This window comes from Lactuca sativa, chromosome 7 (genome assembly GCF_002870075.4).
Source record: "Lactuca sativa cultivar Salinas chromosome 7, Lsat_Salinas_v11, whole genome shotgun sequence".
Classification (NCBI taxonomy): domain Eukaryota; kingdom Viridiplantae; phylum Streptophyta; class Magnoliopsida; order Asterales; family Asteraceae; genus Lactuca; species Lactuca sativa.
Window position 1 is genome coordinate 101,878,166 of NC_056629.2, and position 26,373 is coordinate 101,904,538.

At 35.5% G+C, this 26,373-nt stretch overlaps 2 protein-coding genes and 1 long non-coding RNA gene across 8 annotated transcripts; 2 read left to right on the top strand and 1 right to left on the bottom strand.

The window, feature by feature from the left end:
- Positions 1-9,439: 9,439 nt before the first annotated feature.
- On the bottom strand, positions 9,440-12,173 carry LOC128127027 (uncharacterized). Its single transcript, XR_008225026.1, has 2 exons — positions 12,037-12,173; positions 9,440-9,918 (listed from the first exon to the last, which is right to left on the bottom strand). It is a non-coding gene; the product is annotated as an uncharacterized LOC128127027 (long non-coding RNA).
- On the top strand, positions 11,985-16,852 carry LOC111888992 (uncharacterized protein PB18E9.04c-like). 6 transcript variants are annotated; one of them, XM_052765223.1, is made up of 4 exons: positions 11,985-12,965; positions 13,373-13,905; positions 14,822-15,124; positions 15,302-16,220. In XM_052765223.1, the coding sequence occupies exons 3-4, from the start codon at positions 14,990-14,992 to the stop codon at positions 15,965-15,967; spliced, it is 801 nt and encodes a 266-aa protein (XP_052621183.1). In that variant the 5' UTR covers positions 11,985-12,965; positions 13,373-13,905; positions 14,822-14,989; the 3' UTR covers positions 15,968-16,220. The 6 variants fall into 6 exon arrangements, 5 of the variants coding, with proteins under 5 accessions (XP_052621183.1, XP_052621184.1, XP_052621182.1 ...); XM_052765224.1 differs by having other exon boundaries at positions 11,985-12,869; XM_052765222.1 differs by having other exon boundaries at positions 12,040-12,179.
- A 3,450-nt stretch (positions 16,853-20,302) lies between these two features.
- On the top strand, positions 20,303-20,946 carry LOC128127299 (uncharacterized). The gene is made up of 2 exons (XM_052765754.1): positions 20,303-20,411; positions 20,483-20,946. Exons 1-2 carry the CDS (start codon positions 20,303-20,305, stop codon positions 20,944-20,946), a joined length of 573 nt encoding a protein of 190 aa, XP_052621714.1.
- Positions 20,947-26,373: the final 5,427 nt, after the last annotated feature.

Genomic DNA, 26,373 nt, shown 5'->3' on the forward strand with positions numbered 1-26,373 from the left:
ACAGTAATACCTCTACTTTGTGTTTGCACATTAATTCCTGCAGCAGCTAAAATTGTGGAATTTTAAAGAACAACACAGTTAGATATACTAGTTTTTGGTATGTAAAAGGAGATAGCAGTAATGGAATCCCATTTGATTCATGTATTCCAGTATACTACATCATAGCATTTTCACTACAAACCCAAATTTCATGTTATCCCCTGCATCATATTACCCTACCACCAGATTCACCTACAAGATCAAAAAAATTCAAATCAAGATAAACTTTTCAACAGACGCTTAACTACTCTTTCATTTTTATCATCATAATAAAAAATAAACATCATTTAGTTATTTATTGAGTTTAGAATCAACACTTGTCACTTCCTGAATACAATATTCTTCTTTAGTTGGCAGTGTGGTGCATTTAAAATCATTGGATCTTTCAAATTAGATGATAGATGGCATAGAGTGGATTAAAGAATAACAAACTACACACTACTATGTTGTGACTTGGGGAATGGCCAAGTATTCTTTTGAGGCATTTCATCTAACAGGTGGTAGAACCTATAAAAAGGTCTGACAAAAATAATAGAAATGATGATTGGTAATTTCGTATCCAGCAACAAGTGATTTTCAAAGGCTTTGAATGCAGAACAAAGTATTATAAGAATTGAACAATCAATCATTTTATGAAAGTAGGAAGCTTTAATAACCAAACTAATCAGCTTATATTGCTATTCATCCCATAAAATTTGTAGTTTTGTACTGTATAACCCCTGAGAAGATAACGAAATTACCTTTAGATTTGGAATAATCTCCATGTTAAGAGCATCTGGTTGGGGAAGTCTTTCAATAACATTCACATTCACCTACCTATAAGTAACACTCACACTGTCAGTTTCATCTATTCCAAAAAACGTTTTTGGTTCAAGTGTACAAAGTTTATTGAAATATGAACCATAAATAGTATAAATCAATGGCAAGAGGCTTATCGGAATCAAACAAAGGACTCAGTTGAAAATCAAATTCGACCTACTTGACAAACTTACCAATATTTTAGGGCTAAATTCCCTACAAATTGGGGGGAAAGCAACCCATCTCTCTCCCTTTTGAGCTACCTCAGTAATAATGTGGGTTGGCCTTGGAGTCGTTGTGAATCTACTTTCGCCCATCATTCTAAATCGACACCCTTTCTTTCACCTATACCGTACAGGCAGAAGACGATGTTAGAGGCAGTTTTGATTGAGCTATTTGAGTCTTGGGAAGGAGAAATCAAGAACTCATGAACATAAGATCAGAAAACATTACCAGAAGCATATTCATTCAATCACGTCAGATGTTCCAGAGAAAGGTCGTCGTTTTTTTGTACTAATGATTGGGAAGAGTAGTTTCAAAATTTCAGAACTTGGTAGCCATGGTGGAGGCGTGAAGAAGAACGGAGACGGGTGTTTAAATATCAGCGTGAGAATAAACAAGGAAGAAAGGCGGTGGTTAGGAGATCGTTGTAAAAACATGGCCATTGGCTTCACAGGGGAGGCGACGAGAAGCAAAATTACAGTCGGTATCCCAGAAACAGAGACGATATTACTGCCTAAGTGCCAGAAACAGAGACGATATCCCAGAAGCTGCCCTAGCTTCTTTTGATCTTCTATCTTGTGAGAAAGGGGAATTCGAACCTTTGTTTCTGGTGGTGTTGGTGGTTCGATGTAGATGGGGTGTTGGGGGCGGCAAGGATTGGATTTTTTTGAGAAAGCATGTGAGAATGTCTTTGCGGTGGTGTTGGCGGTCTGAATCTTGAAGAGTTAATACTTGGGTGGCCTTCCATATCACGGTTCCTTGTTTCATCGATGCCTATACATCCGAACAGAACACACTACAAATATGGTGGTGTGAGTGATGGCTAGGGTTCTTGAGAGAGAACAAAAGATTTTTTGAGAAAGTGTGTGAGAATATCTTTGAAGATATTGTGGAGAAAAGAATACAGAAAGAAGCAGGTCGAAGGAATAATGCAAGAACACTGTTGGCGAGTATTCTCAAGAACATCAAAGATGAAGCAGGTGAAATCACAACAGAGATGAAGTAGTTGAATGGAAATCAGAAGCATTTTTTCTTGATTGATATGATGAAGTCGAGTGATGGAGATGAAATTGTAACCTTGGATCTGTGATTGAGAAGTTGCACAACAGTGAGAGGAGAATGAAAGATGCATCAAAACACTTAGGGCAAAGAGGGTAGCGGGCTTTTCTAATTTTTTGGCTTTTCTTTTCCCGCTTGTAGCTAAGGAACGCGCGTTCATAAAATTATAAAGCGACACCTACAGAGAACGCGCATTTAAGATACAACGCACTCCGTGTTTTTAATTTTTTTCTTAGGGCACTAATTTAAGGGCGCGCAATAATGCGTGACCTAAATCCTTAAATTTTCTGAAGAGATGACACGTTTTTAATGTCACTCTCGGTTGCGTAACATAAATTAATGAGTGTCGTGGTTTGCGCGTCGTTAAAGGCTATTTTTCTAGTAGTGTATAGGAGATTTATCTAGGATTTCTCAAGGATAGTAGTTCCGCTGACCCGACTGACTAAGAAGTCGGTGGTGTTTCGTTGGGGCCCTGAGCAGCAGACAGCCTTTGAGACGCTTAGGCAGTAACTGTGCGAGGCACCAATTCTTACCCTACCAGATGGAGTAGATGACTTTTTAGTCTACTGTGATGCTTCGATCACAGGTATGGGAGAAGTGTTAATGCAGCGGGGGCATGTGATAGCTTATGCCTCGAGAGAGTTGAAGCCTCACGAGGCTAACTACCTGACGCATGATTTAGAGCTGGTGGCAGTGGTGTTCGCCCTCAAGATTTGGCGGCATTACATCTACGGGGTCCGGTGTACTATCTACACGGACCACAAGAGTTTGAGGTACCTCATGGATCAACCGAATCTGAACATGAGGCAACGTTGGTGGTTAGATATGGTAAAGTATTACAACTGTGAGATCCTTTACCACCTGGGCAAGGCCAACGTAGTGGCCCACGCCCTGAGCCGCAAGGCAATAGCGGCTCCAATCCGAGATATCTGTCTAAGGATGACAATGATTACTCCACTGCTGGAGCAGATTAGGGAGGTGCAGGTTGAGGGTCTGAAAGAGGAGTGCCAGAAGTGCGAGAGGATAGTGGGCCGAGTAGCTTCGTTTGATTACGATAGCCAAGGATTGTTGACCATGCGTAGGAGGGTCTGGGTACCATACTGGGGCAGAGTACGGCAGGTGTTGATGGATGAGGCCCACAAGTCTCGGTTCTCCATCCATTTAGGGGCGAAGAAGATGTACAGAGATCTTCCACCCGATTACTGGTGGCCCTGCATGAAGCAGGACGTAGCTTGGTACGTGGAGAGATGCTTGACCTGCACGAAGGTCAAGGCAGAGCACCAGAGGCCAGACGGCAAGATGCAACTTTTCTAGATATTCCCGTGTGGAAATGGGAGGATATCACTATGGACTTCATTATTAAGCTTCCCAGGACCGCATGTGGGGTTGATTTGATATGGGTCATCGTGGATCGGTTAACCAAGAGCGCTCATTTTATACCGATCCAGGAGAGCATCTCGGCCGAGAAGCTGGCCGAGATTTATGTGCAAGAGGTAGTGGCACGTCATGGAGTGCCTGTCTCGGTGGTGTCAGACCGAGACGTCCGGTTTACTTCCAAATTTTGGAAGCGGTTTCTTGACGAGATGGATACTCGTCTCCATTTCAGCACCGCTTTCCACCCTCTGACAGACGAGCAGAGCAAGAGGACGATTCAGACTCTCGAGGACATGCTTCGGGCATGTGTGCTAGATTTCGGTGGCAGTTGGGATACGTATCTTCCGTTAGCGGAATTTTCGTATAACAATAACTATCACTTCGGTATAGACTGGCCTCCCTTCGAGATGCTCTACGGGAGGAAGTGTAGGACCCCAATTTGTTGGGGTGAGGTCGTCAGAGAGTCATGGGGAGTACGGAGGTAGTACACAAGACCACGGAGCGGATTCAACAAGTCCGGAGCAGGCTCCAGACTGCTCAGAGTTGACAGAAAAGTTACTCCGATAAGCGGCGTTCGGACTTGGAGTTTCAGGTGGGCAATATGGTCATCCAGAGAGTGTCACCATAGAAGGGTGTTATCAGGTTTCGGAAGCGGGGCAAGCTGGGCCCTAGGTTCATTGGTCCATTTAGGGTTTTGGCCCGGGTGGGTTGGGTTGCTTATCTGTTAGATCTTCTAGCAGAGCTCAGCCAGATCCAGAGAACATTCCATGTGTTCTCAGTTGCGGAAGTGCTTAGTGGATGATTTAGCAGCAGTACCCCTTGAATACATTCAGGTTGATGATAGCCTGAACTACATCAAGAGACCAGTGAATATTTTAGATTGCAAGACGAAGGAGTTGAGGAACAAGAGGGTAGAGTTAGTGAAGGTGCAGTGGCAGCACCATAAGGGTTCAGAGTGGATGTGGAGCCCGAGGAGGATATGAGGGAGCACTACCCAAAGTTGTTTTCGGAGACAGCAGACTTCGAGGACGAAGTCTAAGACAAGTGGGGAAGAATTGTAACACCGGTCTCAGGTACACATTTAAATTCAAAGCAACTTCATATTTACCCTTAGACTCGATGAGTTGAAGGCCCAACTCGTCGAGTAGGATCGACTCCAGGTCGGGGGATTAACCGACCTACTCGGCGAGCCGGAAGGCCGACTCGACGAGTAGGAGCTTGCTGAGTGAAACCCTAAATTAGAGAGTTTGCACCCTATTTAAACAACTTATGAGGCTTCCACCCCAGCCCCCATCACCTCCAGAACATTAATCCCGAAACAGTAATCCTCCATAAGTGAACTTGAGTTTTCTTGGTTGTTTCGAGTGTTATTTGGTGCATCTTGAAGCTAATGGAAGAAGCGGAAGATAGAAGAATCAAGGGAGAAGGAGTAGATCTAGGAACTACACTCCATTTGCCTTCTTTTCTGGTAATCAAGCTTATAACATGATCTTCTTTCTCTTAGATCTATTTGTCCCTATATTAAGAGGGTTTTGGCTCAAAAACCTTCGTCCTTGATGTTGGGACGTCCCAAGTGGTTCATATCTCAGATCTAGGTTCTAGGGAGGAGTACATGGCATAAAGATGCAAGCTTTATGGCCATGATAGCCCCATGCATCTTGTAGACCTCATTTTTGGTTCTTTTGAGCTTATAGTCCCATGGATGGACGTAAAGTTCATGACTTTACATGTTATATCTACCTTAGGAGTCCAGATCTACCATTTGGATAAGATTAGCACAACAAAGTTGTAGCAGTTTGTTGTACGGGGTAAGTTTTCCTCTAGTAGGAACAGGTCTAAGGCACCAATGCCGACCCGTTATGTGGTTACAATATGTCAGGGTTAGCCCGATGCAGTTCATTTGTTCAGTTTATTCCGGACTCCGGTTCGATGCCGGGGTGGTCCCGAGAAGTAGTTTTGTATGCCTGTTGTCTTTGTGATTCATGTATGTCTACGTTATGTGTTATATGTTCTGGACTCTGGTCCGATGCCGGGTAAGCCCAATGCAGTTTATGTGAGTATGTTATATGTTTGAGCTATGTTATGATTCAGTTTATTCCGGACTTTGGTCCGATGCCGGGCGGGGCCCGATGCAGTGGGTGGGGCCCAAGTTATTCCGGACTTCGGTTCGATGCCAGGCGGGGCCCGATGCAGTGGGCGGGGCCCAATATTTTCTATATTTGCTTAGTTTGGTATGTGGTGGTTTGGGGGAGCTAACTAAGCTTCGTGCTTACAGTTTTCAGTTTTGGTTTCAGGTACTTCGGCTAGTAAAGGTAAGCGCTCGAGTTGATGGCATGACACACACCACAATTTTATTAGCCTGGGAGCTTACTCTGATATTTTATATGAGACCGTTATATGTTGACAGTTTTTATGGGATTCTGAGATACATGTTTGATGATTTTATTTTATGGTGATAATACCATGTTTGGTAAATGGTTTTAAAAACGAAAATTTTGGCTTATATTTTTGGGATGTTACAAGTTGCTATCAGAGCCTTGGTTTGAGGGATTTGGGCATACTTACGGGTGTGCCTGAACTCAAACTATGTTTGGTAAATGGTTTTAAAAACGAAATTTTTGGCTTGTATTTTTGGAATGTTACAGATGGGCTAAGCTTGCATGGAAGTCCATGGATAGTCCATGGAGCTTTTAACCCATGGATCCTATGGAAATGAAAGGTCATTGGTATTAGGTTTTACATGGATGTAACCCTAATCCACTATACTATATAAAGAGGTCTTTGGAACTTGAAATGGCACTAGTGTGTGAGATAACAAGGGTGGGTCGATTTCAAGTGTGCATCATATTCTTTCAAAGTCTTCCAAGTTGTTTTGGTGATTTGTGATTCCACTTGAGGCATTCACATCATTGGTGCTAGGCTCTTAAAGCTCCAAGCAATCAACCACAAGAAAAGGTATGTCATCCTACTAGTTTTTATATTACATGTACCCCCAATCACATGCTTGTTAGGATGAAACCTTGGAAAAAGAAAGTTTGCATGTATAATAGAGAAAACATAGATCCAAGGTTTCTAGGGTTCCATGAACACCATATGTGTGTTAGAATGCTCAAAACCCATCACTAAGACCATCTCCAACCCATCTCCATTTCCCCCCATAAATGGAGTAAAAAATGGAGTAACTAGTGTTTCATCTCCAACCCTACTCCATTTTCTACCCCATTCTTACCCCTAAAAGTATATTTCAAGAATATTCCATTTTTATAACTTATATTTATTGTCAAATACACCCCTCTACTAATTAAACTCTATATTTATGATGAATTAATATAAATTAGTATATAACACGATATTATAAATATTAAATATTGCATTTAAATTATAATTAGTAGATAAAATAAACTGGAAATGTATAAAATAAAAATGAAAGGGACTAAAATTGGCAACCAAAGTTCACCTCCTTTTTTGGAGATATGAATAGTATTCCCCCATATGTGGGGGAATACTATTCATATCTCCAAAAATGGAGATGAAAATGGGGTAGGATTGGAGAAGAATGGGGGAATAAATGGAGTTTGGGGGTGGGTTAGCGATGCCCTAAGGCACCAAGGTCGTCCCATTATGTGATTATGATATATGTGTTAGTCACTCTGTGATTTGATCTGCTATGTGATTGTGTGTTTTTGCATGAAAGACCCCGGGGGGAGCCTGTGGAATTGGATGTAAGACCATGTGGGGTAGCCCATGACATTCCTACGTAAAAACTATCTGGGGTAGTCCATAACATTGGATGTAAGACCATGTGGGGTAGCCCATGGCATTCCTAGGTAAAGACCATGTGGGGTAGCCCATGACATTGGATGTAAGACTATGTGTGGTAGCCCATGACATTCCTAGGTAAAGATCATGTGGGGTAGCCCATGACATTCTTACAAGTTTTATGTATGCATGGCTTATGTGATATATGTGTAGCTTTTATAGCTAACATGATATGTGTATGTGGATTGCGTGTTGTATGTTTTGGGGAACTCACTAAGCATTGCGCTTACAGGTTGTTGATTTGTTTCAGGTACATCTGAGCCCAAGGGCAAGGGCAAGGCGTGATAGCGTGGCGTGCACTCTATCTCTCTTTCACTGATATGGTTTGGGGACACTCTGATGTTTTTATACTAACATTGTAATGAATGTGGATTTGAAAACAATTGTTTTGGGATTTCATGATTTATGCAAATGTGTTTGGTTAATTAAAATGAAAATTTTCTTCGTAAAATTGGGTCGTTACATGTTAAACTATAAATTTAAATACCTACTTGAACCTTGCCAAAAACTTCATTTTCCCTTAAATCTTTAATAAATGCATCCAACTTGATCTTAAATAACCTAGATAATATATCCGGTCTATCTTCTGGATGAAGTGGAGTGTGCTTAAGAAACTTTTGAACTTTTGGCCATTTTGGATTACACGTAAAAGTTATGAGAAAAATCAGGATATCCAAACCATTTATAGAGCGACATGGCATCCAAATAGTTTTGCATCATATAGCGTGCACCACTGGTAAATGAAGAAGGTAAGATCACATGTTGCCCGATGTTAAAAATATATGTACTCCCAAGTGCTTGTTGATTACACAAATTCTCATAAGACTAGTGTTCTAAAAGGCGCGCCATGGCGTGAGGCGTGGCTTCGCCGTTACGAAAAGCTTCATAACGTTGCTGTTAGGCGTAACGCGTGGCAAGGCGTGATATGGCGCGCCATGGCGCGTTATGGCGTGTTATGGCGCGTGTTTTTTCGTTTGAGACACAATTTTTTTCGCTTCATTATGTCTTTTCAAATCGGAGATACAAGTATTGTGGTTTTTGTTAACTTTTTGTTATTAGTTATTGATCTAACACTTCTAATAAGTAGTTATATTTAATATAAATTTATATTTATGTGGTAATATAATTTTAAATTAATACAAAATCGCCGCCTTACATCACGCCTTGAAAAACGCCGTGGCTCGCCATGGCTCGTTAAGCTTGAGGCTTGGCCTTGCCGCCACGCCACGCCTCACGCCATTTTAGAACCTTGCATAAGACTCACATGTAAGAATTTTTTGTTGGTTAAGTATGAAAAATAGTCTCTCACTTTCAATCATGGTATAACCATCAACCAAAAATTGCTGGAACAACCTTTTTGCATTAAGAATTAATGAGAACGATTGATCCATGTCTTGAATTCTTTAAGCCAAAAATTCTCTCATTGTATAGGTTGGACGCTTGCTATTACTTGAAGATGTAATACCTCTATAAAGGATGTCAACTCTGTAACCACCATCGCCATATGGAAATAGTAATGGATACTGAAGAGTAGGGTAAGAAGGATGTAATTCACTGATACGTTTTAATAATCCTGATGAAGTTTGAACAACAATATCTCTTTTTTCAATTGAATCACAAATGTCACCAAAAACTAAAGTGGCAACCTCAGAAGAACTTGGTAAGTTATACGTCCTTCCATCTTGTTCTCTATTTCCAATTAATCTTAACTTCAAATTAGCACAAGGATTTTCATGTAGAGTGTCTCTTACCATCCTATAAGACTTGACCAACGCATTGTTTGAATCTAATATATCCTTCAAAAATTCTATAATCTGGAGATCATGTGATCTTGAAGTTGATGTTCGTTGGTCCATGGAAAACATTATAAACAATTATTTAATGTTAGTACAAAAAATCAATGAATTGAACTGATTTATTAAAGTTAATTGTAATAATATACCCAATACTTGTCGATCTATTTGAAATCTCGTTCTCTCTCTCTCTCTCTCTATATATATATATATATATATATATATATATATATATATATATATATATATATATATATATAACTAACAGAATTACGGTCTTGAACCAGGAGTAGGTAAAAGACTTCCCATACTATGATAATTTTGACTATTAAGTCTGAATATGTATGGTGCTTTGCCTTTATTGATGGATGAATCAACTTTGCCTCCTATCGATGTAAATGAAAACATTGAATTGTACTGTCGAATTTTCTTCATGAAGTGTTTGCTTTTTGAATCTACCGATCTATACAGATTTCGGTAGGATGACGATGCTTCTTTTAAGGATGGTAGCTCAACATTGCTATAACCGCAACATAGGGAATCAGATGTATTGCCTTTGTTTTGCCCTATAATTGATTCAAATTTCCATAATTTTGCATGACAAATCTCACATATAATGTCAAGTCAAACACATGTATAGCAAATATAGATGGATTCTTCCTTTTTAATTGATGTTTTCCTCTTGGTAACTTGATTGACGAAGAATTCTGGATTATTGTCGAACGATTGTCGGATGTCATGGCATTACCAAACACAAAATTATCTTTTTTAATAGATAATGGTGTTTGAAGGTTATTATTGAATATATAACTGCCTGAAAAAAAATACAAATTACAACGTTAGCATTTGGTATGATTTATATAAAAGTGAAGCATATATTTTTAAATTGGTGTATTTAGAAATACGTACCATTTGAAATGTTAGAAAAATGGAGTTCTAACATTTATATTTGTTGAAGGAAAATTATGTATTATCGTAGAACGATTGGTGGATATCGTGGCAGTACCAAACATAGACTTATCTTTGTTAGTAGATAGTGGTGTTTGAACGTTATTATTAAAAATATAATTGCTAGAGAAAATAAAAATACAAATTAGAATGTTAGAAATTGTTATGAATTATATAAATGTGAAGCATATATTTTTATATTTGTGTATATGGAAATACATACCATTTGAAAATTTTGAAAAGGCTGTTGTAACATTTATATTTGTTGAAGATGGATTAATAATTGTATGTTGATATACACATAATTTGACCGAGTTTATATTTTCATTGTCTAATGTACCATCAATATAGTTATCTGTAGATATTAATCTGCGACCACAACTGTAGACATCTCTTATATAATGAGAAAAAATAGTTAGTAATAATCGAAATAATATTAGTTATTAAAAATAGTAAATTAAAGAGTCTCGCAAATTTTATATAATTTTTATATTAAAAAATAAATTAAAAAAAACAAATATAAATACCACTATTCGACTTGTAAGAAACATGTGTAATAGATGAATTTTGATAGGTTGATGTGGTAATATTTTGGATTTTCTATTATCCAAATATAATTTTCTAATTTTTCTCATCGCTTTCACGTTTATAGATTTTATAGTATTATTTGAACCTGTAAAATAGTAGAAAACAATTTAAAGTCATATTTTATGATATAAAGTTAAATATATTTAATTTTTATTTTATTTAATTTTATTTTTTAAATAATAAATAAATAAAACATATAATCAATGCAAAATAAATTAAGAAAATTACCGTATTGGGTACAATGAATAAAAATGTATAGTAGGTGTACGATGAGATGATGATGTGGTATATTGTTTTTTGGATTTTTTTTTTATTCAAATATGACTTTCTGTTTTTACTTCTCTTTCTAGCGTCTGTTGCATTCATGTCATTGTTTGGTATGTAATGATAGTAACAGAATACAGTTAAAAAGAAAATTAATAATTTGAAACTAACTATTACAGACGACTGGTAGGTCATGTAATATGTATAAACTTGAATACATGAATTGATTAATAATGTGTAGCAAAAAAAACCAGGTTCGGAAGACCGAAACCGGTTAGAGTTTTTATGGGATGATCATATTAACGGGTTGGAATCATCTATTCATTTACCAAATATTAAATCTGGTTAGAAAATCCCATTCTGGACCAAGCGGTTATTTTAAAAAAATAATAATAATTTATAAAAACAACCAATAAAAGGGTTAGATTACTCAATTTCGTTTGTGTATGTGTGTGTATGTATGTGTTATATATATCTACCCTAATAAATAAGAATAATTTTGCCACTTGTCATTTTCACATTCAATTGGCCACATGTCATTTTATCATAATTTTGAGATATATTTATTTTCCACTTGTCATTTACTTCATTTTTCATTTCCAATATATCATTAATTTAGTTTCCATAAATTAAATACTATTAATTTCAAATTTCAAATTCTAAATTTTAATTTCAATTTCAAATAAATTTAAAGTTTAAACCTTTGTGTTTAACATTTTGTTATAATTTATCCATTTGGTATACAAATCTAATAACTAAACACATAATTTTAATTTATTTATTTTTTGCATGTTTTTTTCTCATAATTTTCAGTTATTTTAAATTTCAAATTCAAATAAAATTTTCATCTAATCGTTTATATTAACATTTTGTTTTAATTAACCCGTATAATATACGGGTCTCACAACATATATATATATATATATATATATATATATATATATATATATATATATATATATATATATATATATATATATATATATATATATATATATATATATATATATATATATATAAAACATGATTTCAACAAAATAAAAGAATGGAATCAGTTGTATTTTTTTTAAAATATGGGGACTAAATAAAAACTTTCTCTTGATGGAAAATAGATAACTGAAAAGGAACATACCTTCAGACGATGGATGCCCTTGTGCAGAATCGGAAGAACAGTGGTCGAAGGAGGTTCGATTTCCTGCGATTACAGAATGAAAGCGGGGAACTTTTGGCTAATATTGAACCAATGAAAGGCTTCTTAGCATGCGATTTCAACAGGTTAAAAAATTAGGGCTTTTTTTAGATTAAGATGCAAATTGCTTGAAATCAGGCGGAATACTTTCTCCTTATTCAATTATGAGGTCATAACACTTCTTTATGTATGTGTAAAAATAAATCCTAAATATTTCTCTAAAAATTTTTAGTTCCCGCTAGTGTAATTTCATTTTTGGGTTTCAAACTTCCCGCTTGTGTAATTCAATTTTTAAAGGGGATAAGGAGAAGAGTCTGATGTGATTAGGGATGATATACGTTTTTTTGTTTGATATTAGATACAAATTTTTCTATTTTGTGAATTAGTCACTAATCTGTTAGTTTTAATTTTGCTCAAAAGAGAGATGTGTGTATGAAAATTGCGAAGGGTAGAAACTTTGCTAAATCTGAGTAAATTCATGAATGCCATCAATTCTGAATTCACTGTTTGACCAAAAGTAAACAACCTTTATGTTTTTTTAAAAACTTTTTTAGGGGGTAGTATAATAGAAACAATTAACGACGTGGTTCTCTACATACCTTCAACACCCTTTTTCTCAATCTTCAAAATACCCAAAACCCATTTTGGCTCCAAATCAATGATTTGACCAAAAGTCAACATCTTTATATGTATTTTTTTAATCCTTTTGCTTACATGTCAACTTCTATTCCAAGGCATAAAAGTGGCGCGTGTCTTCAAATGGAGCCAGTGACATGGTATACATTTTATCATTTCTACTCCAATGGATCGATTTTCAATATTCATGTTTCCTTCAAACATGTCTAAATTTCTGTTACATGGTTGTACACAAGGTTAGTATCATAAATAAACAAGAAAACAATGAAGAAAATGTGTTTATAATAACATCCGTTGGTTTGTCTACCTTTTAGCTCTTGCCAGATGAGAAACCAAAACTTACTTCACTTGGGTGAAAGGAAACCATTAGAATTTTACCAATTTACATGTATTTTTTAATCCTTTTCCAGAAGTTCTTACTGTAAAATTACCTATTTACCCAGGTTGTTATTATGAAAAAACATTGAAATTGATTTGTAGTCAACATGACCTTCTTCATTATTGGAGGGTAGTTTGGACTTTTGATAAATAGTCAGGATCTCATAATTATTGAAGGTTATTTTGGACATTTGGAGAGAACACTATCTGTATGTATTTCATATTATAAGAGAAGACTAAGAGGGTGTTTGTTTTTTCTCTGCAGGTCTGCGTGACCTCTTCTGTCTGCGAGGCGCAGACCACGCGCAGACATAATGGTTTGCAGTCTGTTTGTTTTTCTGAAGTGCGCAGACATAAAAACGTCTGCGCGAGGTCTTCACCACACAGATATGGGATAGCATCTTCTAAAGTCTGCAAGCCCTTTAACCTAAAAAAAACGCGTCTTTTTTTTTTTTGCTTCCGCCTCCAGTCCTCGTCCAACCCTCCCAGAAAAAACCCTCGATCGATCGATCGATCGTACTCCACCTTGCAGCGACCACCACCGTCGCAACCCTCCTCTCCGATCAAAACCATCGATCGCCGCCTTCCTCTCCGATCCGGCGTCCTCCGATTTTCCGACCATCACAGTCGATTGCAGCAGCCGGCGAACAGCAAGGTCACAACGACAACTTCAACTAGCGACCAAGCGACGACTCCTCCCCTGCTCGCCGCCGTTAACCAGCGCCTCCCCTGTGAAGCCACCGGCCGGAGACCGTCGCCCCCACAGCTACACCGGAGACTTCGACCTCACAGCTACAGGTTCGTTTTTTTTTTTTTTTTCCTGCTGTCAGTCTTCCTTCTTCTCCCGACTTTCTGTTATTCCCTTCTTATCCGTTGCATTGAAGCTATAGTTCAGAATTTATGTTAATTGATGCATAACTTATAAAAGAGCTGTAAAATAAAAACATTTGTAATGAAAGTAATTTATCTTTGAATGTGAAATTGGATTTGTTTTGAATGAAATACCGAGATGTTAAACCTGTAACATCTCCAGCTTGGTCTGTTTGATCGAAAAAGTCCAATTGTGTATGTGTTTGTGCTTCAATTAGCAATTGAACCTGGATGCTAAACCTGTAACAGTAGCACCCAAATTTTCTGTTTAATTTTGTTATTGTCAAGCCTGGGCATGCCTCCTGTTGTTTTGAATGATGTTTTTATGATGCTTATATGATACCTTGAATGTAATTTGGGTTATGTACACCAACAATGTTAAATTTCCACTCACCCATATTATCAACAATGCTTATAATTAGAATTGATTGTATTACTTAAATATACAGTAATTCAAAGTTATATATATATATATATATATATATATATATATATATATATATATATATATATTATTGATTGTGTATATTTATATGATAGTGTATATGTATATGATTGTTGATTTTGTATGTATATGATAGAAAGCATCAAAAAGAGACATAAGTTTTGTTTATTTGATAGAAGTAAAGTTTTGTCGTTAAAGTGAAGTTTATTTGATTTATAAAGTTTTTTAGAAAACTTTGAATTAAAACACTCTAATTGAGGTTATTTATAATTGAATAAAAAGTTTCACATTATTGTGATTGAAAATAAAACAAAATTACAAATTTGTCGTGAAAATAAAAACTTTTTTTTTGAAATAATGATGTTACTTGTTCACTGTTTATTGTTATTTGGTTATTAGAGATGGGAGAAAAACAACAATGGACCAATGAGCACTTAAAATGCTTATTGGATACTTGTATTGAAGAAGTAGAGAGTGTTGGTAGAAAAGGATTGAGTTTGCAGAAAATGGATAAGGCTTGGAAGAGTTCTTAAGGAGAAATTTGGGGTTGAGTTGACTCAAAAACAAATGAAAAACGCATATGACAATCTGAAAGCCAAATACACTGGATGGGTATATTTAAAAAACAAAACCGGTAATATATACAATTCTCAAACAAACACTTTTAATTTAACAGCCGAGGAGTGGGATGATTTTAAGAAGGTATATATACATTAATATACAATAATATATATATATATATATATATATATATATATATATATATATATATATATATATATATATATATATATATATATATATATATATATATATATAACATTTACGTTTGAAGTTGCCAAATATTCTTATACTATTTCTTGTTACATTTGGGTTTAGGGGCATCTGAAAGCTGCTTCTTTGAGAATAATTCCACTGCCTTTTCCAGATCTTTGTGTACGTCTTTTTGATGGAAATAGTGCTACTGGTAATTTTAGGAGTTACTCAACCCAATCATCATCAGTAGCTGGCGCATCCTCCTGTCGTGTTCCACCACTTCAGATCACCGTCACCCCTTTTGATGCAATGGATGATGATGGTGTTGACACTTCTCATCATGAGCCACCACCTTCTGCTGCTTCACCTTCTGCTGGTTCACCTTCTGCTGCTTCACCTTCTGCTGGTTCACCATATACTACTACACCATCCGGTAACCCCAACAAAAGGGCTAAACCCTCAACTCCTGTAGCTCCTAGTGCCTCACCGTCTGCTTCTTCACCTGATGGAACTTCTGTTACTGTTGACGATTTAGCATTTGAAATGAAGAAAGCTCTACAAAGTTTGACTAAAGGGTATACAATTCCTCAGTGTTTAGAGAAGTTAGAGGTCCTTCAGTTAGGCCCTACAGATCCTTTACGCTTTGTCGCATATCATATTTTTGGAGGAACCATGAACATGAGAGAGATGTGGATGCATTTGCCCGATGTTCCCGAGATATTACGAGGGTGGCTTGAGATGACGGGTACCAGTTTAGGAGTTTTGAAGGATGGGAAGATTGTTCGATGATTTTCTAGTGTTGAAAGTATTTGTTATGTCTTTTTGCCCTTGTTGGAACTACTTTGTTAAATGTTTTTGCCTTTGTTGGAACTATTTTGTTAGGACTTTTTGCCCTTGTTGGAACTACTTTGTTAAATGTTTTTGCCTTTGTTGGAACTATTTTGTTAGGTCTTTTTGCCCTTGTTGGTACTTGAAATATGATTAATGGAATGTTTATTTGATACTTGAAATATGGTTTATGTAATGTTATTTTGGCTTGAAATATGATAAATGGAATGTTTATTTGATACTTGAAATATGGTTTATGTAATGTTTTTTAAAGTTCTACTTTGTTGATTTTAGGTTCAGATGGATCACGATCAAAAGTTACTTCTCGTAATTCTAATGTACCTATACATCCGTTATTTTTGGAAGAGGGGTGTGAAACGATTGCGGGATAATGATTCGGAAATGACGGGACACGAATACACATTGGAGTTATTACACCGTAATCGTTTACAATGTGTTGAAGTATTACGCATGTCCCGTGAATCTTTTGTACGACTATGTGCTCATTTTAGAGCAAATTACTCATTAAAGGACAGCAAACATGTATCAGTTGAGGAAAAGATGGCTATGTTTTTGATGATGATCGGACATAATCAACGTTACGTGATTATCAAGCGGAGATTTCAACACTCGAAGCAAACAATTCATAAATTTTTTTATGAAGTGTTGGAAAAAATGATGCTTTTCGCACAAGATGTTATAGTACCAACATCTTTTAATCTGAATCCAAACATTCCAGGACATAATAGGAGGCTACGAAGGGTTTTCAAAGGAGCAGTTTGTCACAACTGGAAATTTTGTGTCATGTAATCTATACATTCAAGCTAATGTGAATCAAAAACTTCAATCAAATACATCATACTAGTACTACAAATAGTCATCAAGCAATTGGAAACCTTAGAAGTCCTTGTTTAAGTCCATTTTGGACTAGGACTCCCATATTGGATCCACATGGACCAATAAGCTTCCAATTAGATTATCATGGGCTTAGAACCCTAATTGGGCTCTAACTGGACCCACATTCATTTATTTCAATATTATGGGCCATATTGGGCCTAGAATGAAATGAATTAAAAGCTTTTCTCCATAAATGACCTAAACTAGTCCAACAAAAATGTAAAAATCCTACCACATTCTTTTAGGTATAAAACACACCCTAACTAACTCTAATTTTGGGCTTAAAGGGAAAAAGCCCAAAATTTTCTTTTCCCTTTCAAATTCTCGGCCCAAGGCCCAAACCCAAGGAGAAATGGAAGTGTTGACTTTGGATGCCACCTCACTATTACCCAAAGGATATCCATGCATTGTATCTCATTCTTCCATGCAAGTATCACTTCAAAATCACATCTCTTCTTCCTATCTCTCTCACTCTCGGCCATACACCCACACACAACCACAAAAATCTCTCAAATTCTCTCTAGATCACTCAAGAACTCTCCTTCCTCTCCACTCAAAAATCTCGAGTTTTAGGAAGCATTCAAGAGGAAATTTCCACAAAATTCTTCATCTAAGGTAAGAAATGCTTGGATCTATGAATTAAATTCTTTGTTTTATCAAAATCCTTTCCTAATCTATGCAAAAATCGTGATCTTGCATCCTAGAACCATCTCAAACTCGAGATCTTCATCAAAGGGAGCTAAGGCCAAAAATCACTTCATTTTCCTTCCATTTTCTTTGCAAAACCGAGCCCCCACACCCAAGGTGAGCTTCATACCCCCTATTTTCTGTTTTTATGAGTTTTGTGGGGGGGGGGGGGGGGATACAAGTGAAAGTGTAGATCTATATGTGTTTATATGCCTTGTATGATTTCCATGCTTATATGTATGCATTTGTGTGTTATAATGTTGGATCTAGCCATAAAACCCCTCAAAACCGAGATATATCTTGTGTTAAATGATTTTAGCTTCAAATATATTTCTACATACAAAGTGTTTCAAGAAAAATGGTTAAGTGGTTTAGTAACAATTTTCTTTGGGTTAAAAACACAAATTTTGGGCCTAAAATGTGAAAAATACAAAATTAAGGGTCCAAATTGGCATATCACGAATTCTGATGGATGAGGTGTGCCAAAACAGTTTCAATAAAACAATTTCTGGAAATATACTCATTTAGGGGATTAAAAACATAAATTCCAAGCTTAATGGGCTAAAAATGACATTTTTGGCCCAATGAGGCCCATTATGCGAGATTTTCTGTTTTGGAGGGCCAAAACTGTATTTTTCTGTAAAACAGTGGACTATAAGTGTTCCAAATCCTATTCAAAGGTTTAAAATGCTTTTTAAATTTAAAAAGGACCAAAATTGCAAAAATATTACAATTTGGGCCAAAATTGTCAAAGTTGCAAAAAAGAAGGGTTATAACCGAGAAAACTGAAATTTCAGGGGCTTAAACTGTTTTCATTGAAAAATATGCAGAAAAATATTAATTTCAATAATTTTTGGTGTTTAAATGTCAAGAAAATCGATTCAAGGACCAAACCGGAAATTATTTAATAAAAGGGTCGAAAAGGTAAATTTTACAATCAATGAGGAGCTGAAACAGAAAACTTTCAAGGCTATTTCAATACATGCAAACAATGGTACCACGACTATCGACGAAATACAATACATTACAATACCAAAAGTCGTTGTTAAACGAATTGGCTCGGTCTCGAACCAATAGAAATCTACAACTACTAACACTACGACACTACGATACTACGATTCATACAAGTAACGTTTGATAATACATTATACACTAGTTGTGAGACCCGTATGTTATACGGGTTGATTAAAACAAAATGTTAAGTACGAACGATTAAATAGAAATTTTATTTGAATTTGAAATTGAAATAAGTGAAAATTATGAGAAAAAAAAACATGCAAAAAATAAATAAATTAAAATTATGTGTTTAGTGTGTATTAAACGGGTTAATTATAACAAAATGTTAAACATAAAGGTTTAAACTGTAAATTTATTTGAAATTTAAAATTTGAAATTAATAGTCATTATGGTAGGTTTAATTTATGGAAACTAAATTAATGATATATTGAAAATGAAAAATTAAAGTAATGACAAGTGGAAAATAAATATATCTCAAATTATGACAAAATGACATGTGGCTAATTTTATGAGAGAATGACATGTGGCAAAGTCATTTTCATTTATTAGGGTAGATGCGAGTGTGCACAGACGTCTACGCACCATCTTTGGGCCCTAAAAGTGTAAAATCTTGTTCGTTGAGCCTAGCTAGCCCAATGACCTGATCTTAAGGCCCGAAGACATTTTTTTTACGGAGTGTTGGGTTTTACCGATCCGACACAACGTATGGCTTGTATACTACTGGTCCCCAAGGGTCCTTTGGTATAGCTACTAAAGTCTACATTTTATGCGAGGCGGGTCGGGGACCCCTCGTACATTTTTATCCCCAACCGGTTAATGGAGTCATCGGGGTCTTCGTGACCTCTTTCTCTTCGGATGTGGGACTACACATAGTCAGGGCGATTGGGTAACGTGATTAGTACGGACGACGCCTACGGGATCGTTAGTATAGCTATAGACTAGTCGTTTGTGTAACACGTGTTTGTAGCAAATAATCATGCTCAAAAATAATCCAACGTCGCATGGGACTGACACTACACGCTATGCAATGTTTTCAATGTGACTTCATGGAATTCAAGGAATTAGGAAAACATCGGGTTTTCCTAGGGTTTTCAATACATACAGATTTGAAATGCATACAATTTTAAATGAACAATTTTTTTCAAGCATAGAAACAAACAAGCATACCTATGGATCTTCACAACATTTTCAAAAGCTTTTCTTTCAGAAAATGTCGGATTTTCTGGTAGTTTTCAAACAATACAAACATTGGATTTCAAACACTACTTATGAACTCACCAACATTTCATATGTTGACGTTTTTCAAAATACTTGTATTCTCAGGGAACCAGTGAACCAAAGGAAAACATATTCGATGATGGCTTGCAATTTGATTATGAACGAATCGAACAATTTATATTTTTTTTGGGAATGTAATGTTTAAACAATGTATGACATGTAAACGCTACCTGTTGTACTATATTAATGCATGGTGACGAATGTTGTTATGTTTCATATATATTCAATGTTATGGTATTCAATTGAGTCACGACAGCCCCCGGACGTTTCCGCCGTCTGGTTCGGGGGTGTGACACAGTTGGTGCACTTGATGGCACTTTGATACATGCTGTTGTCCCTGCTAAGAAACAAGACTTATATAGAAGTAGGGGAAAGGGAGATTGCTACCTAAACGTATTGGCAATATGTGACTTCAATATGATTTTTACATTTGTTGTGACCGGGTGGGAAGGGGAAGTGCATGACTCTAGAATATTATCAGAAGCAGTAGCCGATCCACAAGCATCATTCCCGTTTCCACCACCAGGTAATTTTTTGTTTTTTTTTAATATTTTCATTTTAATTTGAAAATTGATTAGTGTTTTGCATTTTTTTCAGACAAATATTATCTTTGTGATGCCGCGTATGCACACACTCGAGGATTTATGGCCCCTTATCGTAATGTGAGGTATTGGCTTGGAGATTTTCGTCAAAGATGTGCATTGACCAATAAAGAAAAATTTAACCATGGACATGCAAAACTTCGGAATGTCATTGAGCGTGCTTTTGGTGTTTTGAAAGCACGCTTCCCTATATTGAAGAGGATGGCACCATTCCCGTTTGTGACACAAAGAAACATTGCCATGGCATGCTTCGCGCTTCATAATTATATAAGGAAAGAAGGATTGAGTGATGAGTATTTCGCACGATACGATGAACCCAATGTCCCGTTTCGAAATAACAATGTGGCCATTGATGATGATGAAGACGGGATTCCAACACATGGTACTGCAGCAGACCGTGAATATATGACTCAGTTACGTGATGAAATTGCTGATCAGTTGATGCACAATATAAATTGAATTGTTTTAAATGAAATTGTTATTGTAAAACATTTTTTTTTTATTGTATGACTAATTTAGTTGCATGAATTTTATTTTCAATGTTATAAGACTATTATTATTAAAATTTTGGTGTTGAAAAATCATTTTAAGTTTGTAAAATAATTTTATTTAAAATTCAGTTTATTTCAGCAGCCTGCAGACGTTAAAAAACAAACAGTCTTCTTATTGCAGACTGCAGACGTTTGGTCCACCTCTTCTGCTGCAGAGGCTTGCAGATGTGGTCCGCAGACTGCATACATTTTGGCTTCAGAAAAACAAACAGCACCTAATGCTTTATGATCTCCTTTATTTGCAAAAATGGCTAGAACGATATTAAGAATCACAAAATATTCTAACCTAGAAAGCCTGATGCTTCTATTAAAGTGTTTGAAAATTATGGAGAACACTACATTTCTTAGTAATGATAATCAGGTAATTCTAATAGCACGTCCCCGAGTCATTAATTATGAAATCTCGTTTCAGGTATCTATTCTTCTATAGATCAAATGATCAAATCTCGTTTTTTTCTTTCTTTATTTTTATCCATTTATATAGAAAAACTTATAGATTTAGACACTTGATTGATGAAACTAATACATATAAACAACATTTTGCATCTTGTTTGGTATTTTTGTAAACTTGTAAACAATATTCTTTCCTTAATTTACCCACGAATGCCACATGTTACACCTTAATTCTCAAGATGATGAGAAACTCACCCCAAATCTAACAAGTATTAAATAGGGGTTACTGATGGTCTCTTAAAGGTATCCTTATAGCATAAAACAAAAGCTTTTGACAAACTTTTTGATCTGATTTAAAAAAATGTATTCCATTATAAAAGCTGCAAATCTTCCTATTGGCCAATATTTATTTCAACTTTTTAATTTGATTGTAGGCAGTGTGTATCACTCAAGTAGGGTGTTTAGTGATTTGAGTTCAAACGATAATGGTGTTTAAACAGGTATGCCATGTATGTTATAAAGCATATTTTTTTATTATTATAAATAGCATATATTTAAAGCATATTCCAATTATTTTTTGCTACTTTTTACAAGAGCTTAATTCCAATTGGTTTAACCGTTAAGTTGCGGTATAATATAAGGATTAAGATACGCTAAATTGGTATTAATGGAAGAATGTCTAAAATATGTTTCATTATGCGTAAAAAAACATTATCTATGATAAATATCAAAAAATATTACATTGATATTTTACAAAAAAATACTAAACTTCTTTTAGCCTATATATATATATATATATATATATATATATATATATATATATATATATATATATATATATATATATATATATATATATATATATATATATATATATATATATATGTTCAGGTTCATTTGAGACCATTCTAATTTTGTGAGACCGTGAGACCAAATCTAAAAATAATTTTAAAATGCAAAATAAATGGAAAAATCCAAAAATTCTTTTTTTAAATGTTATTTTCGGAACTTGAATTAACTAAAAAAAATATAAAAAAAATAAAAAAAAATAAAAAAAAAATCCGTTTTTTTTTGAAAAATACGTAAAATATTCTAAATAGAATATTTCACTGACATATTCTAAAAAATAATTTTAAAATGCAAAATAAATGGAAAAATCTAAAAATTCTTTTTTTAAATATTATTTTCGGAACTTGAATTAACTAAAAAAATAAAAAAAAAATAAAAAAAAAAAATTCTATTTTTTTTGAAAAATACGTGAAATATTCTAAATAGAATATTACACTGTACATATTCTAAAAATAATTTTAAAATGCAAAATAAATGGAAAAATCAAAAAATTCTTTTATTAAATATTATTTTCGGAACATGAATTAACTAAAAAAAAAATAAAATAAATAAAAAAAATAAAAAATAAATAAACAAATGCGTCTCACGGTCTCACAAAATATAAGTGATCTCAAATGAACCTAACCCTATATATATATATATATATATATATATATATATATATATATATATATATATATATATATATATATATATATATATATATATATATATATATATATATATATATATATATATATATATAGGCTAAAAGAAGTTTAGTATAAACTCGTAAACAATCTTCTATTATATGTGTTTAGGATTATTTTTGGAGTCAAATTGCCATAAAACCTAATGTCATGGGTTACTTTGTTCCACTTTGTATTATATTTAGCTTTTTCTATGTACATTGCATTATGCCTATTGATTTTATAGATGTAATATAATCATCTTTTGTGATTTTGGTAACAGCAAGGAGATATCATAAAAATATGAAGAGTAAATTACTGAAATCGTCTCTGTGGTTTGGTCAAAATTGCACGTTTGGTCCCTAACTTTTTTTTTTGCATTCGGATCGTCCTTGTGGTTTGATTTTGTTGCGTTTTTCGTCCCTATGGTTTGGTAAAAATTGCATGTTTGGTCCCTAACTTTATGTATGTAAGGGACGAAAAATGAAACAAAATCAAACCACAGGGACGAAAAACGCAACAAAATCAAACCACAGGGACGATCCAAGTGCAAAAAAAGGTTAGGGACCAAACATGCAATTTTGACCAAACCACAAGGACGATTTTAGTAATTTACTCAAATATGAAATATCTTTTTTTTGAGAATATTGGTTATGTGATAATTTAAAGAAACAAAAAATAGTAAATTGATAAAACGAAACACAATAAGAGCGTATTGTGAGTTCTATAAAAACAAATGTAACTCCCGTGTTTTTAGACTAGACATTAATATTGACGTAATGGTCTAGGTTAACCTTTGTAACTCATTTAGAAGAAATGAAAAGGAATTATATGAATTATGTGTTTTATGCTTAATTATTAGGGTTTAATTAATTAAACATAAAAATAAGCATCAAAATTAAAGTGTAAGATAAGCCCGATGTCTTTACATAAAGTTGTAGTGGTTGAAACAAGGATTTCGGGGATATAAAGAATACCGAAATCCGAGTTATAACGAAGAAGTTATGACCTGTCGAAGTTTCGCGACAAAACCGACACGGTGCCGAATGTCGTAAAAAGTGAGTTTTTGATAAACTACTTTTTAGCCTTAGTAATCTAAACGAAATTCGTAGTATTCGTTAAACCGAGAAGTTCGATAAAAAGAACGCCCAAATTTGACTTCGTATGATGAAGTTATGATTTTTCGAAGTTTCAGCTTAGCAGTAGACAGCTAAAAACTCGAATTTTAGATCGAGCGATTTTTAGCCGACACAAACTAAACAAGAATTGAAGGTATCATCATTAGGAGCACAACGGTAAAAAGTCTGACGAAAACGGACGTCGGATGAAGAAGTTATGAATTTTTAACGGATTTCCTGTCCCGGTCTGTTAAAAATAATAATATAAAAAATAAATTCAAAATTAGCCGACGAAGTCTAAACGGAAGTTGTAGAGCGTAATTTTAGCTACACGTGCATATAAAGAACGTAAAAAACGGGGCTCGTATGCGAAAGTTATGGATTTTAGAAGTTTTTTTCACAAAAATCGAGAAAATTCGCATAGTCACGCTTTTGCCACGTGTACTCGCCTCGCATATGCCACGTGGCGAAATCTGCTGAGTCACCCTCGCATGAACAGTAGCCACGTGATCCTCGCATGCAACCCACGTGATCCGACCCGCGTGTCGCTTGCTGATTGGATCGAGGGTACGGTCCAATGATCTTCCGACGCCTCGCTTCTGACTCATCATCCGAGCCTCGTTGGCCCAATCCGAAGGCGCCGCGTGCCCTTTGCGTGTCCGAAGCTCGCACCCGCCAGGTGTCCTCGCTCCGCGGATGCCACCTGCCCTCGCTGACTCTTCCTTCTCGGCCGAACCCTCGCAGCTCTCCCCTATAAATAGTGGCCTTGCGAGATCTTCCGGCTACTTTTGGAAAATGGCCATTTTTCACCCCTTTTTCAATATTTTAGCCATTTTCGCTTCCCCCGATGCCCCGAGATCATTTCCAACGCCCGGAACACGTCTCGGAGTGCCCGAAGGCCCAGAAAATTTATCTTTTTGGTTTTGAAGCCCGACCTTTCGCAGAGCCCGGTTTCTTAATAAAACTCCTGGTTTTATTAAAAACGATCGTTTTAGGAAACGAATTGCTGCCCAGTTATTATCAACAAGTGAGTGTATATTCACTTTCAATTTACACATAGATATGAAGTATTTACCTTAAAATACGTGTTACGTGTAAATATATTAATTGTTTATTTGAGGTGACTGTTGTGTTGATATTTTATACAAGTTTTAAACTGTATATATATATATATATATATATATATATATATATATATATATATATATATATATATATATATATATATATTTACAAATATGTTGGGTAGAACATGGGTAGATAGTTGGTGTGTGATAAAATAAAGTGATGAGAGGTATTGATGTTTAAGATGATCTAGTCATCTAACAGAGTATAGACAACGGCCACAGACTATTTTAGATAGTCCAGTGGAACGTTAGTAGACTCGTAATCGGTACGTATGTTTGAACTATATGTTCATAAAGTGTTCTTGAACTATATGTTCCTTAGGTGTTTTTGAACTATTTGTTCATCCGTTAATTCTTCTTTTTGACACTATTACGTGTCGGGGTACGAGAGCGTATGGGAGTACTTTATTAGTATTTTCCCAATGCTTTTATTTTGAAGAGATTTGGAGTCTTCGTTTCTTTTGTGAAGTGATTGGACGAGCTTCATGAGTCAGTGTTTTCCTTTCCGATGCCGGATAGGGGTGAGTCTGGGGGTTCAGACCACAGCCTAGGCATTAGTCAGTGTTTTCCTTTCCGATGCCGGATAGGGGTGAGTCTGGGGGTTCAGACCACAGCCTAGGCATTAGTCAGTGTTTTCCTTTCCGATGCCGGATAGGGGTGAGTCTGGGGGTTCAGACTACAGCCTAGGCATTAGTCAGTGTTTTCCTTTCCGATGCCGGATAGGGGTGAGTCTGGGGGTTATATACCTCACGATATTCAGACCACAGCCTAGGCAAAGTTCGATGTTGGATAGGGTGTGTCTGGGGGTTATATACCTCACGATATTCAGACCACAACCTAGGCATTAGTTAGTGTTTCCATTGCCGGATAGGGTGCGTCTGGGGGTTATATACCTCACGATATTCAGACCACAGCCTATGCAAAGTTCGATGCTGGATAGGGTGCGTCTGGGGGTTATATACCTCACGATATTCAGACCACAGCCTAGGCATTAATAAATACCCCTGACTTAATTGTCTTGTGGTTCTTTCTTTTATGAACAAAGGTGCGTAGTTAAACTTAGTCCATTCATTCAATATCTTTATCAATCCTTGTTTACTGCTAGAGGATTTCTGAAGTAGTTTCGTAGTTAGTTGTTCATATCGATCCTTTAGGCTAGATCTAGTAAGATCACTGTATA

Coding starts and splice junctions, on each gene's coding strand:
- LOC128127299 (XM_052765754.1), top strand. CDS start 20,303: ATGATTTTTACATTTGTTGTGACCGGGTGGGAAGGGGAAGTGCATGAC. Junction 20,412..20,482: donor ATTCCCGTTTCCACCACCAG/GTAATTTTTTGT, acceptor CATTTTTTTCAG/ACAAATATTATCTTTGTGAT.
- LOC111888992 (XM_052765223.1), top strand. CDS start 14,990: ATGAAAAACGCATATGACAATCTGAAAGCCAAATACACTGGATGGGTA. Junction 15,125..15,301: donor AGTGGGATGATTTTAAGAAG/GTATATATACAT, acceptor ATTTGGGTTTAG/GGGCATCTGAAAGCTGCTTC.